General features: G+C 47.7%; 1 protein-coding gene across 4 annotated transcripts in view; it reads right to left on the bottom strand.

Moving 5' to 3' along the window:
- The window catches only part of CDS1 (CDP-diacylglycerol synthase 1), an 865,373-nt gene that overhangs the window by 534,273 nt on the left and 312,312 nt on the right, over nucleotides 1–18,788 (bottom strand). For all 4 annotated transcript variants that reach the window (XM_069630399.1, XM_069630400.1, XM_069630402.1 and 1 more), the window contains one exon: nucleotides 17,219–17,277. In XM_069630399.1, the coding sequence (XP_069486500.1) occupies nucleotides 17,219–17,277 (59 nt within the window). The remainder of the gene's footprint in view (nucleotides 1–17,218; nucleotides 17,278–18,788) is intronic.

Here is an 18,788-nt window from a genome sequence, read left to right as displayed (position 1 = left end):
AAAGGGATAACCACACTAGCGCACGTGATCCAAGAGGGTCTCCTCCTTTGATGCCATGCAAGACAAATTTGGCTTAGCACCTATGGACCAGTTTCGACACGCACAACTAGCTTGTGCCATACGCTCCCAGTTCCCAGACACAACTATACCCCCCTGATCCCCCATAGAGACCAACGTTCTCCAACAACGAATTCTCTCCAAAGTCACCTTCACCCTCTACCAGGCCCTTAACTCCTTCAGGGCTAAACAACTTGATAGGCTAAAGGAAAGGTGGGAAAGAGACCTGGGTGTTCTGGAACCAGAGGACTGGATAGACGCACTAATGTCCCCCCGAGAGATTGGGATAGAAGCCAAGCTCAGACTAATAAAACTCAGAATACTCCACCGCTCATACTACTCTCGCACAGCCATGGCCAGATGGGGAGGGACCGAGGATGAGACATGCATTAGATGCAAGCAAGAGCCGGCCACCTTCTACCACATGATCTGGGACTGTCAAGTATTACAAGTTGTCTGGGGGGACTGCATCAATACAATCTCCGCCATCCTAGCGACACCAATTCCTAAAGACCCCAAAATGACACTTCTGGACATCTGGGGAGAAGTGGACTTGACAAAGTACGAAAAAATGTTTCTTGCGGTGGCGCTGGGGGCGGGAAAAAGGCTTATTGCTGCAAACTGGGGCTCTGCAGACTCACTAAACCTGAACCGTTGGAGCAACGAACTAAACAGATGTGCAGCTTTGGAGCGCCGAATCTATAATGCGTGGGGTTGCCCCCGTAAATTTGAAAAGATATGGGGTAAATGGCTCAATGCTCACTGATACTCATCCCTCCCCATTTCCCTTTCGCCCTCCCCCTACCCCCTCGTTGCTCTTCCCCTTCACCCTTAACTCAAGGACACAAGACGTAACCAGCATTGCCAGCAATTACCTGTCCGATTGTATCATTGCTTCTTTGCCCTGTGTCGCTTTTGCCACTGACAATATTGCCATGTTTTTCTGATGAATGCCTACGTTTATATCCATGTTGTTGTTGTGCTGTTTAAATCCAAATAAACAGTTATTAAAAAAAAAAAAAAGACTGAGTTGACAACAATGTGATCGCTGACCTACAGGCTGGTTTTAGAAGAAATAAAGGCACTCTTGACCAATGCCTCAAGCTGTACGACATGCATTTCTTATCGTAATAGCATTTCTGATGATTATATCTGCTTAGATTCACATGCTGTACATATAATCGGACATCTAGTCCGAATCACAGAGTAATGCATCTGGTCTTTCGAGGATCGAAAGTGGTGATCGACATGGGCGTGCTTGTAACACTGTCCCTAACGTTATGTGTAGTATACCCAAAATCACTCACGCGTCAAGGTCCCTCTGGTTGTGTTTTTTCTGCCGTGAGGGTGCCTTAGGACTAACGTGAGTGAATACAGAGAGAATAGAAAGGCGTCTATGTTACTTTTAATCCGAGCGGGGAGGACGGGTGGCACATGTGAATCTAAGCAGATACAATCACCAGAAATGCTATTACGGTAAGTAATGCATGTCTTCTGATGCTTGTGAATCTGCTTAGAGTCACATGCTATGCATAGACTAGTGAGCAGTACCCAGAGTTGGAGGTCGGGTGTGAGAAGGAACAGTAGTAAAGAGATGTCTTGGTACCGCGTGTCCCACCGGAGAGTCTGACCTAGACTGAGTAGCTAGGCAGTAGTGTTTTGTAAAGGTATGAATAGAACTCTAGGTTGCTGCTTTGCAAATGGATTCGAGAGGAACATTTGCAATGAATGCTATGGAAGCCCAGTGCCCAGAGTAGTGTGCTCTAAGCATGAAGGACAGATCTCTCTTAGCAAGAGTGTGATGCAGTTTACAATCAACTTTGAGATGGCTGATTTAGAGACAGGCTCCCCTTCTCTACCAGCCGCCACTGAAACGAAAAACTGATTTGTTTTTCTTAGTGGTTTAGTTTTTTCCAGATAATATATGACTGCTCTGCACACATCAAGTGTGTGTAGGCTTCTTTCCGCCACATTAGTTGGGTTCTGGAAGAAGGTGGGTAGTTCGATAGATTGGCTCACATGGAACTTTGAAACTAATTTTGGCGCAAACCTGGGGTGAGTGCGCAAAACCACCTTATCTTTGTGAATTGTGACAAATGGGTCCTGAACGGAAAGGGCCTGTAATTCGCTGACTCGTCTAATTGAAGTAACTGCCACTAAGAAGGCAGTCTTGTAAGTGAGAGCCGTGAGGCTAGCCTTATGCTTAGGCTCAAAGGGAGATCCCTTAGCCTAGTTAATAACACATTTAGATCCCATCCGGGAGCTGGGTTCGAAATGGGGGGGGGATGAAGTCTTAACCCCTTCCATAAATGCCTTGATCACTGGGATCTTCCACCACAATACTTTCTTTTGGGATGTAGTGTATGCTGAAAGAGCAGCCAGGTGGACCTTCAGAGAACTTTAAAACCAGACCGGAGTCCAGTAGATGAGTCAGGTATAAAACAATGTGGATAGATGAGCAGTCAATGGGATTGATGCTATTAGAATGGCACTAGATAAAGCATTTCCATTTATTGGAATAGCAATGTCTGGTGTTAGGCTCTTTTTTGCCTCTTTAAGAATATATACATATATATATATATATATATATATATATATATTATATATATATATATATATATATATATATATATATATGATACATTACTCACCGTAATCGTATTTCTGATGCTTGTATCTGCTTAGATTCACATGCTGTGCATAGCCCGACATCTAGTGGAAGCTGCGGAGTATTACAGTTTGTTTTTCGAAAGTCGAAAATGGGCGTCGACACAGGCGTGCCAGTAATACTATCCCTAGTGTGACGTCCACTGTACCCAAGATCCCTCACGCGTGTAGGATCCTCAGATTGTATTTTTTCTGACATGAGGAAGCATGAGGAGTAGCGTGAGTACAGATAATCCAAGCAGATAGACAGAAAGGTAAGACTACAAGCAATCATGCGCCTTCTCTCGGAGGGGAGGAAGGGTGGGTCGCATGTGAATCTAAGCAGATACAAGCATCAGAAATACGATTACGGTGAGTAATGTATCCCTTCTGAGGCTTGTGGAATCTGCTTAGATCACATGCTGTGCATAGATTAGCGAGCAGTACCAGAAGGAGGTGGGATGTGAGAAGGGTCATGAGCAAACAGGTGTCTTAGAACCGCTTGTCCCACTTGTGTATCTGTCTTGGAATGAGTGTCAATGCAGTAATGCTGAGTAAAAGTGTGAATAGAGCTCCAAGTAGCCGCTTTGCAAATGGTGTCGAGGGGAACATTTGCAATGAAAGCCAGAGTGGCACCAATGCCTCTAGTAGAGTGGGCCCTTGGCGTAAAAGGCAGAGTCTTTTCAGAAAGAGAGTAACACAGCTGTATACAGTTGATAATCCACTTCGAGATAGCGCCCTTAGAGACGCGATCCCCCTCTCTGCCTGTGGCTACGGAGACAAACAGTTGATCTGTTTTCCTTAGCGGTCTGGTTTTATTTACATAGTATAGGACCGCCCTACGCACATCTAGGGTGTGTAGTTTCACCTCAGCCGAGCTTTGCGGGTTTTGAAAGAAAGCCGGAAGCTCGATGGACTGGTTTACATGGAACTTGGATATGAATTTAGGTGAGAACCTAGGGTGTGTGCGTAAAACCAGTTTGTCCTTGTGGATAGTAAAGAAAGGATCCTGCACTGACAGAGCCTGAATTTCACTGACCCTTCTTATGGAGGTAATGGCTACTAAGAAGGCCGTTTTATAGGTCAGGTGTTTGAGACTACTTTTATGCATGGGTTCGAATGGGGGTCCCATGAGCTTAGCTAGCACCACGTTGAGGTCCCATCCTGGCGGTGGGTTCGAAATAGGAGGGTGAAGTCTCTTTACTCCTTCCATGAAGGCTTTAACCACTGGTACTTTCCACCACGAGACCTTGTTATGGGATGTGGTGTAAGCCGAGAGGGCTGCCAGGTGTACTTTCAGCGAGTTAAAAACCAACCCTGCATCCAGCAGGTGGAGCATGTATGTCACAACGTTGGAAGGAGTGCAATCAACCGGGTTGATTTGTTTATTCTGGCACCAGATAACGAATCTTTTCCACTTATCAAAGTAACAGTGCCTTGTATTTGGTTTCCTGGACTCCTTTAGAATGTCCATACACCTCTGTGGTAATTTGAGATGTCCAAACTCTATGACTTCAGGAGCCATGCTGCTAGGTTCATAGAGTTGGGTTCCTGATGCACTGTTTGACCCTGTTGCTGGGACAGTAGGTTGTACCAGGCTGGGAGTTTGATGGGCTCGCACACCGCCATCCTGCGTAGGTGTGGAAACCATGGTTGTCTCGCCCACATGGGAGCAACTAGGATGAGCGTCATCGATTCCTTGTTCATCTTGTACACCACCTTCCTGATGAGAGGAGTTGGTGGAAAAGCGTACGCAAACATCCCTGACCAGTTCATCCACAGGGCATTCCCTTGGGAGTCCGGCTGGGGGAACCTGGATGCAAATCCTGGGCATTGTTTGTTTTCGCTTGTGGCGAATAGGTCTATAGTGGGGAAACCCCACTGAGAGAAGAGATCTTCTACTACGTCTCTGTGAAGGACCCATTCGTGTTCTTCTGGGAGGGAGTCTCTGCTTAGAGCATCCGCTAGGGAATTGAGCTCCCCTGGAACATGTTGCGATGACAGGAAGATGTTCCGTCTGAGTGCCCATATCCATATTTTCTGGGCCAGCTTGGACAGATTTGGCGAACGAGTCCCCCCTTGCTTGTTCAGATAGAACATGGCTGTCGTGCTGTCCGTCCTGATCTGCACCGACAAGTTCAGTAGATGGGGCTCGAACGCCTTTAGCGCTCGGAATACTGCCAGAAGCTCTAGCAGATTGATGTGGTTCTTGGCTACTGAGTGAGACCAGAGACCCTGAGCTGTGTGGTGGAGAAGGTGAGCTCCCCACCCAGTTAGGCATGCATCTGTAGTCACCACGGCTTGTACTTCGGGATCGTAAAAGGGTTTCCCTTTTGCGAGATTCTCTCTTGTCCACCAGTGTAGGCTCTGTACGAGTGTTGGCGAAACGACCACTAGATCGTCCCACTGACCACTTGCCTGAGACCACTGTTTCGCCAACCATTCCTGCATGGGACGCATGCGCAGACGCGCGTGGGGGACCAGGTAAATGCATGACGCCATCATGCCCAGTAACCGCATAGCTTTGCGTACTGTTATCTGTTGACCTGACTGATAAGGCGGAATTTGCAGAAGTATATTGCGAATTCTCTCTTCCGAAGGGAAGGTCAATCCTTTCTGAGTATCTAGGATAGCTCCTAGAAACTGTTTTGAGGTGCTTGGCACCAGACTTGACTTTTTCTCGTTGATAGAGAAGCCTAATTCGTGGAGGAGGTCGATAGTCCTCTGAATGTTTGACCTGCAAATTCCTGGGGTTTCCCCCGTTATGAGCCAGTCGTCCAGATAAGGGTACACCGGGATTGCCTCCCTGCGTAGGTGTGCAGCCGCCACCGCCAGTACCTTGGTGAATACCCTTGGTGCTGAAGCTATCCCGAAGGGCAGTACCTTGAATTGGTAGTGGCGACTGTCCACCTTGAAGCGCAAGTACTTTTTGTGCGCTGGGAGCATGGAAATATGAAAATAAGCATCTTTCATATCCAAGGTTGCCATGTAATCCCCCTTTTTTAGGAGGGGGATTACCTCTTGTAGCGTGGTCATACGGAATTTTTGGGGCTTGACATACTTGTTGGCAGGCCGTAGGTCCAATACTGGGCGCATTGTCAAATCTTTTTTTGGCACAAGGAAGTAAGTTGAATAGATACCCTTGTTTACCTGGTGTCCTGGGACGAGTTCTATCGCGTCCTTTTCTAGCAGAATGGCGATCTCCTCGAGAAGGATCCTTTGATGCTCTAGGGAGTGCACTCTTTGTCGTGGAGGATGGTTCCGGGGACGCTGCAGTAGTTCTATACAATATCCTGCGGATACTGTTGACAGCACCCATCTGTCTGAGGTGATCCCTTCCCAAGCTTGGGTGGAGGTGGAAATGCGTCCCCCTACCGGGGTTGCGTGACAAGGGACCCTGAACTGAGCGTCACTGTTTTGGTGGAGGCGTGCCACCTCCCTTGTTGGGGCTGCCTCTGCCTCTTCCACGACCTCTCTTGTTACCCCTGCCGTAACTCTGGGTAGACTGCTGGTTGTTATTCCATTGTGTACCCTGTCCCTGGGCATAGTTGCCTCTTTGTGAATTTTGGCCGCGTGGGCGACGAAAATTACTGTTCCCCCTCTGGTTAGGGGGTTTGTTGGTAAGCTGGCCAAGGGATTTGAGAGTCTCATATTCATCTTTGGCATTTTTAAGTGCGTCTTCGACCGCTTTCCCAAACAATAGGTCGGGTTCCACTGGCTTGTCTATTAAAGAAGCCTGGGTTTCTGTCTTGAATCCCGACTGCCGTAACCACGCATGTCTCTTGATAACAGTACCTTCTGCTATCAATCTCCCTGCGTTGTCAGCGGCGTCGAAAGTTGCTTTTAAAATGCAACCAGACACGGCTCTCCCCTCTGCCGAGATCCGAGCCAGCTGGCCCTTAAACGGTTCTGGAGCAGAGGCAATGAGCGCCGCGACTTCTTCCCATTGATGGCAATTGTAACTAGCCAACAGGGTGGTGGAGTTCGCAATCCTTGCTTGGTAGGCGGACGTTGAGGCTACCTTCCTGCCAAACCCGTAAAGTTTTTTGCTCTCCTTGTCGGGAGGAGCTTCTGATGAAGATAAGGGCGTGCCAGCCCTTTTTCTAGTGTTGGTAACCACTAGGGAATCTGGTTTAAGATGTCCCCTTATATACAGAGGGTCAGACTGGGCTGCCCGGAAAATCTTCTCAATTCTGGGGTTGACAGCTCTGGTGAGGTTAGGATTCACCAGGGAAGGATCTATTCTTCGTTGGATGGATTTGAGGATAGGGATGGTCTGTGCGACCGGTCTTCTCTCTCCTACAAACTCCTCCGCGAAGTCCCTTTCCTCCTGTACACCGTGGGTGTCGATGTGGAAGTGTTCCGCTGCTCGAGCGAGAACCTCGTTAAGGAGGGGCTGGTTATCAACTGGAGAGTCGGTAACTGGGGCTTCGCTTTGTACTGGGGAATCTACTCTGTAAATTTCCTGCTCATCTTCTCCCTCCTCCAGGTCCTCATCCTCTGCATAGTAATCTGTCCCGGTTTGTTCTTCCATAATTTCAAACTCCTCTTCAGGGAAAACTTGTCCCTGGTAACTGGGGAGTGGAGTAGAATATGGAGTGGAGTAAGGCTGAACCTCGAAGGGTTCAGGTCTTTCGAACCGGGGCTTTTTACTTAGCGGGATAGGATCGGAGGAGCCTGAGGGTGTGGCCCCTAGAGGGTTATATGAAAGAAAGTGGTCTGGGTTCTTATCATAAAAATCAGCCAAGGAAGACATCCTAGACATAACCCTGTCTATGTCTTCACTGGACCATTCCCTGGAACAGGGTATTACTTTAGTAGGTGATGATTTATGGGATTCTTGAAGGGTAGACTTGTGTTTGCTTGTCTGCCTAGGGTGAGAGGATGGCTTTACAGGGGTGGAAGGCTGTGCTTTCCGCTGTTTCCCCCCCTCCCCGTGCGTGGAAAAATGTTTTCCCTGTCCCTTGGAGGCCCCAGAGACTTTCGACGCCTGGCGCCGAGGGTCTGGAGAGGTAACTGTGTGCTTCGGGCGTGGGGCCTCACTGGTGTTAACCGCGGTCTCGGTATCTTGGAGCGCGGCTTGGGGGTGGAAGTCGTCTTCGTCTCCCGACGATCGAACTTCCGTTAATGTGTGTAGCGAGGCACTCTTGGCAAGAGTGGATGATTGCCTTGCGTCGTGAGGTGATCTCGATCGAGAGCGCCCAGAGGACACCGAGTCGGACCGTTCTTTTTGTGCCTCCTTCCGGGAAGTCGACGTCGTCGAAGTCCGGTTGGTCTTAGTGTGTTTAGTGTGTGTTAGGTGTGTAGCGCTTGCGTCGCCGGGGGTCTTCCCCATAGCCGCCCTGCCGGACGACCTTCCGAGGTCGGGGACCTGCGCTCGCCGGCTGTCTTTCGACGCCGTAATGCCCTCGCCGTCCAAAAGTACGGCGTCGCTGCCATCGCTGAAGGCGCCCTCCGCTGCCATGGCCTCCTGCCTGGCGTGGTGGGCCCAACGCTTTGTCGAACGGTCCTTAAGTGTCTTAGGTTTAAACCTACTACACGCTCTGCAGTTCGCTTCGGGGTGATCCCTCGGCAAGCAGAGATTGCACGTGGCGTGCCTGTCGACCCAAGGGTATTTGCGATTGCACTTGGGGCAGAATTGAAAAGGGGTACCCTCCATACGCACCTTAAGGCAGCGGGCTGCTAAGTGTAGGAATATATAAATGTAACTATATATCAAGAGTGAAGAGTATGTACCACCCCCCACTCTCCCTACTTGTAAGGGCTGAGGCCAGCGGCCTACTAGGCCCGGGCCGAGGCCAGCGGCCTTCCGAGGCCCAGATCCGTCGTGCAGCAGTCGACGGTCGATGACTTCTCCAGCCGTCGTCGAGGTTGAGGGTCGACGTTGGGGTGGGGAAGGGAAAGAATAAGAATTATAATTATAATAACAGCAAAAGTAAGGCTAAGGCCAGGGAACTCCGCAAGATGCTTCCGACCAGTATGGCGGAAAAAAACAATCTGAGGATCCTACACGCGTGAGGGATCTTGGGTACAGTGGACGTCACACTAGGGATAGTATTACTGGCACGCCTGTGTCGACGCCCATTTTCGACTTTCGAAAAACAAACTGTAATACTCCGCAGCTTCCACTAGATGTCGGCCTATGCACAGCATGTGATCTAAGCAGATTCCACAAGCCTCAGAAATATATATATATATATATATATATATATATATATATAGAGAGGCAAGGTAGCTTAATCGGAGGAGAGATTGACATCGCCATCAGATGGGAGAACAAGGGTCGGCGGGTCCACATGGGGGCTACCAGAATCATCGTGACTGGTTACTGGTGCATCTTGTGCACTATCTTGTTGAGAAGGGGAGTTGGGGGGAAAAGCGTAGACAAGTTTCCCTGACTATGTTATCCAGAGACCGTTCAGCTTGTAGCTGTTCTGTGGTTACCTGGAGGAATAATCTTGGCATTGTGCGTTCTCCAGAATTGCAAATCGGTCGATCTCTGGGCAAACCCATTCTGCGAAGACGTTGGAGACGATGTCTGTGTAATTGCCATTCGTACTCTGTGGGTAGAGGGAAGTCTCTGCTGAGTACATCTGCCAGAAGATGGAGTTCCCCTGTAGCATGTTGAGACAGGAGGAACATTCCATGTTTGAGAGCCCACTTCCAAATGTTCTGGGACTGTTTGGATAGCTCTGGAGAGTGTGTGCCCCCCCCTGTTTGTTCAGGTAATACATGGCTGTGGTGCTGTCCGAGAGGACCAATACGGTCTTCCCCTGAAGTTGTGTTTGAAAAGATTTTAGGGCCTTAAACCCTGCCAACAACTCCAAAAGGTTTATGTGGTTGGACGCTACTGCTGGGGATCAAACACTGAGATGTAGGAGGTGAGCCCTCCTACCCCCGCCAGAGATGCTTCTGTAGTGAGTGTGGCTTCTACTGTGGGGGTGGTGAAGGTTTTTCCCTTCAAGAGGTTTTCCCTCAATCACCACTGCAGAGAGATCGAGGGCTGCCGAGACAACCACTAGGTCGTCCCATTGTCCGCTGGCCTGACAACACTGGCTGTTGAGCCACTCTTGCAAACATGCGTGAGGGACTAAGTAAATGCAGGAAGCCATCATCCCTAGCAGTCGCATGGCTTTGCGTACAGTCACCTTGCGACTGGCTACATAGTGAGGGATCCGGAACAGCATGTTTTGAACCCTCTCGTTGGAGAGGAATACGGGCTGTCTTCTGTCACAATTAGGCTCCTGGAAATTGTTTGAATTGGCTGGGGCCTAGACTGGACTTGTTCTCGTTTGAAAATCCCAGACTGAAGAGCAGATCTACTGCCTTTTGGGTGTTTGATAGGCATGTTCCGTACAAATCCCTGGTTATTAGCCAGTCGTCAAGGTAAGGATAAACTGAGATGGACTGCCTGTGCAGGTGAGCCGCTACTACCGTTAAGTACCTTTGTGAATACCTTTTGGGCTGAGGCGATGCTGAAGGGGAGGACCTTGAACGGATAGTGGTTGTCCTCTATCATGAACCTTAGGTATTTTCTGCTCGCTGGCAGCATTGAAATATGAAAGTATGCATCTTTCATGTCCAATGTTGCCATGTAATCCCCCTGTTTCAGTAGAGGGATTACCTCTTGCAGTGTTGTCATACAAAACTTTTGTGGTTTGACAAATTTGTTCGCTTGGCACAAGTCTAGCACAGGGCGCATGGCGAGATCCTTTTTGGAGTACACTGAATAAATACCCTTGTTTACCTGTAGAACAGGGATGACTTCGACTGTGCCCTTTTCTTGCAGGATGTCGACCTCTTGTAGTAGGATCTTCAGATGTTCTGGTGACAATCGTCTGGATGTTGGTGGCCGGTATCGAGGTGGTCGGCTGAACTCGATACAGTAACCGTGGGTGACTATCTTGAGCACCCACTGCTCTGTGCTAATTCCCTCTCATGCATGGAAGAATGACTATCCGTCCCCTGACCGGGGAGGCATGGGAGGGGACCTGGATCGAAGTCATTTTTGATTGGTGGCCGGGCAACCTCTTGAGGTGGTGCTTCTACACCTTCCTTTGCCACGACACTGTCCTCTTGGCCGATATTGGTTTGAGGCAGCTGCTCCCTGTCCTGAGGACCATGATGTATTTCCTGTTCTGTACCGATTATGGGGCGAACGTGGGAAAGACTGTCCGCGAAAGGAGCGGCAAGAGCTACCCGTTCACGGCTGATGAGGATTCTGTGTTATTTGGCTTAGTGACTTCAAAGTCTCAGGTTCCCTTTTTGCAGTCTCTAAAGCCTCATCCACCGCTTTTCCAAACAGGTTAGATTCCTATACTGGCTTGTTAATGAGGGATGCCTGTGTTTCTGGCTTGAATCCCGAATTCTTCAGCCATGCGTGCCTTTTCAACAAGGTACCTTGGGCCAGTGTTTGTCTTGCAGTCTCTGCAGCATCCAGGGTGTTTTTAGAATGTTTTGATTCACCTGCCTCCCCTTCGACACAACTGCCAGCAGTCATGATCGTGTTGGTTCTGGGACTTCCTGCAGGCCTTCCTGGAGCATATTCCACTGGATGTCGCAACTAGCTAACAATGTAGCATTGTTAGCTATCCTGGTGGAATAAGCTGCTGCTGTTGTAATGCGTTTTCCCAGGTCTTACAACTTCTTGCAGTCCTTGTCCGGCGTTGCCCCGGCCGTTGACAAGGGTACTCCTGCTCACTTCCTAGTCGTCATTACCACTAGGGAATCGGGAGTGGCATGTCCCAGGATATAAAGAGGGTCTGTGAGCGGGAGGCGAAAAGGTTTTGACCCGTGGGTTCACAGCCCTCGTTTGTGATGGAGTCAGCAAAGAGGGGGGGCAATAAGCCTCTTGGAGTTTTACAGAGGTATCGCCTGTCTTGCAGGTGGTTTCTCCTTCAAAATATCCTCTACGAATTCAGTGTCCTGCACCACCCCTTGAGTGGCCATCTGAAAAGGTTTAGCTGCCTTCTTAAGGACAGCATTAAATGCCATCTGGTCATCGATGGGAGATGCTGGTCTGGTGGGAGGTGAAGCGGGAGTATCTATGCACAGTGTCTGGATCCGGGGTAGTGAACGGTGACAGTCATGATGCCTCACCCACAGGTTGTTTATCGCCCCAATCTGGAGAGTGGTCGGTTCCTCAAAGGGATCCTCACCCTGATCATAAGGGTCCTGAGGGGTCTACTCTGGTTCTGCAAGATCAAACACCTCCTCACGAGGCATGTAGCTGGATGTTAACTGAAGTTTAGCCATAGCAGTGAGTAGTAGTCCTCTTCTCTTGGCCTTTTAATGGTGATCAATTTTTCTGAAAAATCCACAAATTTAGAAAGTTTATTCATGTACTCCTCAAACCTGTCCCTGGTCCATAAGGATGGCCCAGAGGGGTCTGGAGGTGGAAAGGGCTCTTCTTGGGGTCATGTGTCTTTAGGCTGTCGAGCCTTGTCAAACTGTCTTAGACAGGGGTTGGGAACCATGAAAGTATTCTTCCTGACCCTCTCGACATTTAGACGTGTCTCTAGGTTTGTTCGCCGCCGAGATGATATTTGCAAGACTCTTGCGGATCTCCGGGGTGTCTGGGAGGGAGTGACAGGCCTTGCGGCTTAGTCACGGTTTTCGCTCTTCTGAGGCGTTTCGGCTCTCTTATGAGATTTGGTGCTGACACCCTTGTGACTGAAGTGCCCGGACGCATTCCGCCTAGACAGTTGCAGGGAGGGCGGCCAACCCTGAGGATCGGTGGCTTCCGCCGAAAGGATCGATATACCTGTTGGCGTCTTTGGCTGTCCCGATGAGTCCGAAAAGGAGGGCCGAAATGGGGGAAGTGGGGGGGTTGTGTGTTTACCTTTATGTGGTGTGTAGCACTTGTTGCCGGAGTGTACATGCCCCACAGCTGAGCCGAAAGCCTGCCTGCCGGGGACAGACGTCTGAGCGTGGCTGCTCCGAAGATAGGTCAATTGCCTCTGTATCAGAGCCACGGCTGTCGCTAACTTCCTCGTCACTGGAGGCACCCGCAGCGATAGGAGGGAGCTACCCTCGGCCTGCTGCATGTCGTAGGCCACCCGCTGTTTTATTTGCCATTCTTTTATCGTTTTAGGACATAAAAGCTTGCAATACCGACAGGACTCCTCGTGATGATCTCGAGGTAGACACTTATTACACCTTCGGTGTGTGTCTTTCCAGGGATACTTGCCGTTGCAAGAAGGGCAAAAATTAAAAAAGGTGTCCTGTCCATAGCTCAGGTTAATAGCGACAGCAAAAACAGAAGGCAAGCGAGGGGAGAAGGAAATGCATTCTTGAAAAGAAAGAGCCCCAGAACCCCACTCTCCCTACTGTGTAGGCCTGGCCTGAGGCCGAGGCCACGCGCTCGACGGTATCAACCGGAGCGCCAGCCGCCGAAATCTGGAGTAGTCTTCCACGCTCTTCGGTGTTGGTTGTAAAGTAGTCGTCGGTATAGGGTGACGAATAATAAAACTACCGGAGGTTGTGGACAAAGATATATATTAGCAGTTTTTCGAGATCCGCATAAGGCGACCAACTAGCTGGATGGAAAAAACTATCTGAGGGACCGCGACGCGCGAGGGATCTTGGGTAAACTATAAGTCACGTTGGGGATAGAGTTACAAGCACACCCATGCCAATGTCCCCTTTCGATCCTCGAAAGACAAGATGCAATTCTCTGTGATTACCACTAGATGTTGGACTATATGCACAGCATGTGAGTCAAAGCAGATTCACAAGCATCAGAAATGTCAATTCAGAAATACATAGTCCTAAAAAGAATGAAATTGTATGCATCGTTTCTACACCTTAGGACGGCTTTTGATTCAGTCTCCTGAGAAAAACTGTGGTGCCCCCTCAAATCAGATTGGATGCGAATTTACGTGATCAGCATTATTAGTCTGTTATATTCTGTAAATAGCGCTTCAGTCCGTTATGGACTGGGGGGTGAAAACACAACATCCTTTGTGATCAACAAGAGTAAGGCAAGGCTGTGCCCTGGCTCCCCTTCTATTCAATTTGTATAGCCAAGACATTATTGACGCATTGTTGAAGGGGTGCCAGGACTGCCCAAATAAATACCCAGCGCTATTTTATACGGATGATGTAGTGTTGGTGGCTACCACCGCACAAAGTCTGGAGAAATCCTTGGTGATCTTAATGTCTAAAGGCAAAGAGCTACATCTGGAATCGAATATAGACAAGTCCAAAGTACTTGTGTTTAAGCCTTGTTTTACAAAACACACCATTGGTGCTTAAGGCGTAAGGAGTACAGCGCACCCAAGTTAAAAATGTGTATTACCTCGGGTGAGATTTCAAGAGACGCGAGGATGGGATGAGCAGGTGCGTCGCTCAGTCACTTCCTTAGAGAAATTCAGTGGGACAATCAAGTCCTTCCATGTCAAACATGGGGGGAGGGGGAGAGGCAATTTCCCCTGCCTTGAATCTATACGAAAAGCAGGCCCTAGCCGCAGCCCTGTATGGGGCGGAATTATGGGGACAGGCCAACGTAGACAACCTTATAAAAAAAAAAAATTAGCATACTTTTTTCTAAAAAAAAAAGTTGGTATTACTACCAAAGAGCGCTCCTTCCGACTTTCTGAACTTAACGTTACTCCTGTGGCCGTCCAGCTTAAGATCTGACCTGTTCTTTTATGGCTAAGGCTCTGGAATCAGGAAGGGTTGGAAAAAGCCAGAGGGGCACTTCATCACCTCATAGCGCTAGACGGTGGGGAAATCAATAGCTTGGCTGAGCCACAAAACTTTTTTTTAAATGTTTATAAAAAAAAATGACAACAAAAAAAATCACTCTACGAAGTGGGGGCTGGTAACCTGTGGGATAAGCCTGAATGCCAGCCGCTGGGTACAAAAATAATTAAAGATGCATTGGTCAAAGGTGCCCGTGATCAATTGGTATGTGACGCTATGAAATTTAAATTGGGTCCTGCATACCTCAAGGTTAGCCACTCTGGCCCGAAGTCATATTTGGACTACATGTCAACACCATATGACAGGTCTTTATACCTGCGAGTAAGATCAGGCACTCTCCCAGTGGCCACCTTTACTCAATCATTCAATTCAGCAACCATTGAACAGTGGCTGATGTGTGGGAGAGCAAATTAGACTAGCTTACATTTCATGTTGCTAGATTGTAAATCAAAATCTGTGAGGTGTATGTACCGGAGACCCTCACTGAGGGCGGCTGGGATTAGGGATACAGAAGCAGCAATGACATTTTTGCAGTGGAGTGCAGACCCCATTTGTGGTGTTTGGGTCAGTCTGTTATACCCATAGGGCTTGGCTGTTTTAGCTGTTAAGGAAGACATTTTTGACCCCCTAAGCCCTAAATGAGCATCATGGTCTCATTACCTGTCCTCATGGCTGCGGGCAGGGCTCCCTTCTGTGCCATCAAATGTATTATAAGGAAGCTGTCACCGAATTAACTTTCACAGATCTGGCGGTTGTTCTAAAAGAGGCTGCAAGTAGGGCTCTCTCAGTTTCTAAAGGTAAATTGTTTGTATTTCTTGTTGTAAATTGCTTGAAACCTGTGTATTAATAATGGTTTTATTTCAGGTTTGTAATGTATGTTTTAACTTGAAGGCTCAACGCCGAATACAAGTTTGGTGACTGAAGACTGCTTTGAAAGAACACTGGCAGGCACTTCCACAGTAACATTTGATGGCGAGGCTTGGTAAAAGTGAGCTCAAAGTTCCCATGAGGAGGCGTTTTGGGCAGGGTGGGGCAGGAACGGGATGGGAACTGCCACAGGGATTAGCATGGCCATGGGCAGTCAATGGGTGGGCAAACAACCAAACACCTATAAGCTGTGTGTCCCTCATATGCCATTTCTATCTATCTGTACTCTAATGCAATAGTTTCAGCATATAGGTGTCGCAAGCGATACCCAAAAGCCCAAACTAAAAATGCACCACTTCCAAAAAGGCAAAAAAAAATAGCTTGCATTCTCCAACGGCTTGAAATGTATTACATCCTATAACTAATTGATATTTAGGGTGGAATGTGTGCTCTGTACTATGCCTAACAATATTATATATGTCATTTAGATCGCGCCTGTACCCAAGTATTTCTAGATGCGACAAGGGAGGAATGACAGAGGGAGGACGAGACAAACAATCTTACTTGGCCTTGTGTCATTCAGATCGTGCAAGTGAGACAATGTAAAGTGCAGAGTGAAGTGCCAGGGAGAGGGAAGGGGCGGGGGCGGGGGGGGGGGCTTGCAATCAGGGCAGTATTGCTCTGAGTAAGTGCATCCAGAGCAGTGCAGCTCTAGGTAAGCGCAAGGTGGCAGGGGAATGTGGGATTACAGATACAGCCCTAAGTGTGCGGCAGGCCCAGAGGCAGTGCAGAGGGGACTGATCATGGAGGAATCTGGTATCCAGTGAGACTGAGTGTAGTTAAGCAACCAGTCGGCACAGCAGACAGGTAGTTCAGCAAGGGAGAGAACGAGAAAGCAGAGGAGAAACTGAAGGACTTGAGCTGCTTCCAGAACTTCAGATGGTCCGACTCAAGTGAGGGGTAGGGAGGCCATTCCAGAGGGAGGCATCTGCACAGGAGAGATCTACCCCCACTCTCAGCCTGGAGAAGCATCTGACACTCAGAGTTTGAGGTAGCTGAGCGAAGGGCTTGAGAAGGAAGGTGATTTGGTAGAGAGTTGGATGTAAGGCGGGCCCCGGCCCCAGAAAGCCTTGTGGACGACGCACAGGGTCTTGAACTTGATCATTGCAGCCACCAGGAACCAGGAGCCAGTGGAGAGATTTCAGGGCTGGAGAGATCCGGTCCCTGGGCTTAAGGCCAAGGACAAGTCCTGTTCTGGATTAGTTGCGGAGGGTAGAGGAAGGCAGATTGAGAAAGAGGCTGTTGCAGTAGTCCAGCCTAGAGAGAACCAGGGCTAGGAAACAGTGAGCTTCTGGGGGGAAGTGAGAAAAGGAACACTTCTTGGAGGTGCAGCTGGTAGTGGGCCTTCTTGGAAAGGTCTGATGTGAAGAGAGAAGGAGAGAGTGGAGGCAAAGATGACACCAGGGTTTTTAGCCTCAAAGGAAGGCGAAAGAGGGCCCAAGGAGGCCAGCCAGAGAGAGGGGGGAAAGCAGTAGCAGGGATGGGTCCCAATGAGAAGGATCTCCGTCTTATTGGCATTAAGGCAGAGGTCGTTGGAGGCGAAGCAATCCTGTCGCAATATGTTCTGTGGCATCAAATTGTGTATTGTGATGATGTGGTTTGCAATATAAAACATTCTGATTACTTTTGCAGATCGACAGCACTTGTGCCAGTATTTTTGTAATGAATGTAGACCATAGTCTGATGCAAAGGGATTAAGGAACACAATATCTATAAAAAGAGGTCAAAGAAAACCGATGCAATAATGACAATCCATCACCAAGAAAATAATCCTTCAGCTTTCTTTTGTTAGACCCATCAATTGCGCCAGCAAATAACGGTGCATCAGAGGGTTTTAAAACCATACTTTAGTATAAATTAACATTCTGAAAGTAATACACACCATGTAAAATTGCAGGCGGTAATGCTTCTTCACTAAGCTCAGTACAAACATACAGAAACCTGTGGAAAAGAAAAATGCAGTGTCTTAAATTGTTTTTATTTATTTAATAATGGCGACAAACAAATCCAAAACAAAATAGCAGATGAAGAGAAAAGAAAACGAATAGATAGAAAAAAGAAGAATCAATCATACATTCCAATGCATTCTAAGCTACCATATCCTGGCAAATTATTAAAAAAAAAAAATTAATCTTTCTCTTTAAACATTTTTTTAAAAATACTTTTCTGTGGGAAAGATTTCATAGCTAAATCTCACGAAAGCAATGCACAATGAAATGTTCACCCAAAAGTCCTCTTTCCTGAATTTGGATTGTGCACAGGTTTACTAAAAAAGCATATTGACGTTCCATATTCTCCACTGCTTCAGGAACCTTGCACAATCTACAAATGCAGGCTCCACGCATTGTAAACCATTTTTCTGGCAAATACCTCAAAAGTTGGCCATAGGTTGAATCGAAATCATTTCTACATTTGTCACCTGGAAATTTGACAATACACCAAGCTTCTTTTCAGAGTTCGCAATAGATAAGAATAATTTATAACTATATTTGATTCAGAGTTGTGAACCAGCCCAAAACCCATAACATTTACTTTGTTTTTGGGTGAGACAGAGGATATTCAGTCACTCCCAGATCTGTATCTCTACACCTGTAGGTAGAATCTGCTAGAAACATTAAGTTTCATCATAGGAGAATGTTTTTGACTAGAAAAACTGCCAGCGTAGAAAAGCCTACAATGACAGAAGACCCAGTTTGTATCTAATAGTCATAACTGGTATACTGGAACGGAGCAGCAGGACTACCCTCCATACAATTCCTTCTAACTGTAGAATAAACCTGGGATCACTTTGTTTATCGAAATTCACAAGGGAGTGTGAATGTACCATATTTATTAATTATTTTCATTTGAGAAATAAAAGCAGGGATCTTCATTAAATCACTCAGTAATGGGGGTTATATTATATGGCTTTTTGTAAAGTGGAAACCTCAAGTACACTAAATGGTCGGTGAAATCCAATGTCACTTGTAAGGAACTCATGGTGGCAACAGTAAAGACAGACAAGTGATCACTGTATAGGTGGATTGGAAAAACACTTAATCTAAACCTAAATCTTAGATGGGAGCAAGCTACGATCATCAAATAATAAAGCAGAGCTAGTGGCATCTTGTCAAATAAAAAGGGCCTATACTAAAAAAACATATTGCCAATCCTTACAACTATATACAAAACGAGTGTGGGATAGGGTGCCTAAGAAAGAAAGAAGTGTTCACAAATGATAAGTCAGGATGTGGTAGTCGGGGGGTCTCCCTTCCCCACAAGACTACAGTTCCGTTCTCAGGTATCAGGATCTTCGGTGGGGAAGACTCTTTTCTGTCTCTTGCCTTCAACTACCAGATGTGTTCAAAATAAACAAAGTTCCTTTCCGTAAGTATGTAGGGTGATGAATTATCACCTCTGGATCACCCTCTTCCTGGTTCAGACCCTTCTCGAATGTTATCCTCCCTCCATCA

This window comes from Ambystoma mexicanum, chromosome 6q (genome assembly GCF_040938575.1).
Source record: "Ambystoma mexicanum isolate Mex_15411 chromosome 6q, UKY_AmexF1_1, whole genome shotgun sequence".
NCBI lineage: Eukaryota > Metazoa > Chordata > Amphibia > Caudata > Ambystomatidae > Ambystoma > Ambystoma mexicanum.
Note: the sequence above shows the minus strand (reverse complement) of the source record. Positions and strands in the feature narration are given on the sequence as shown.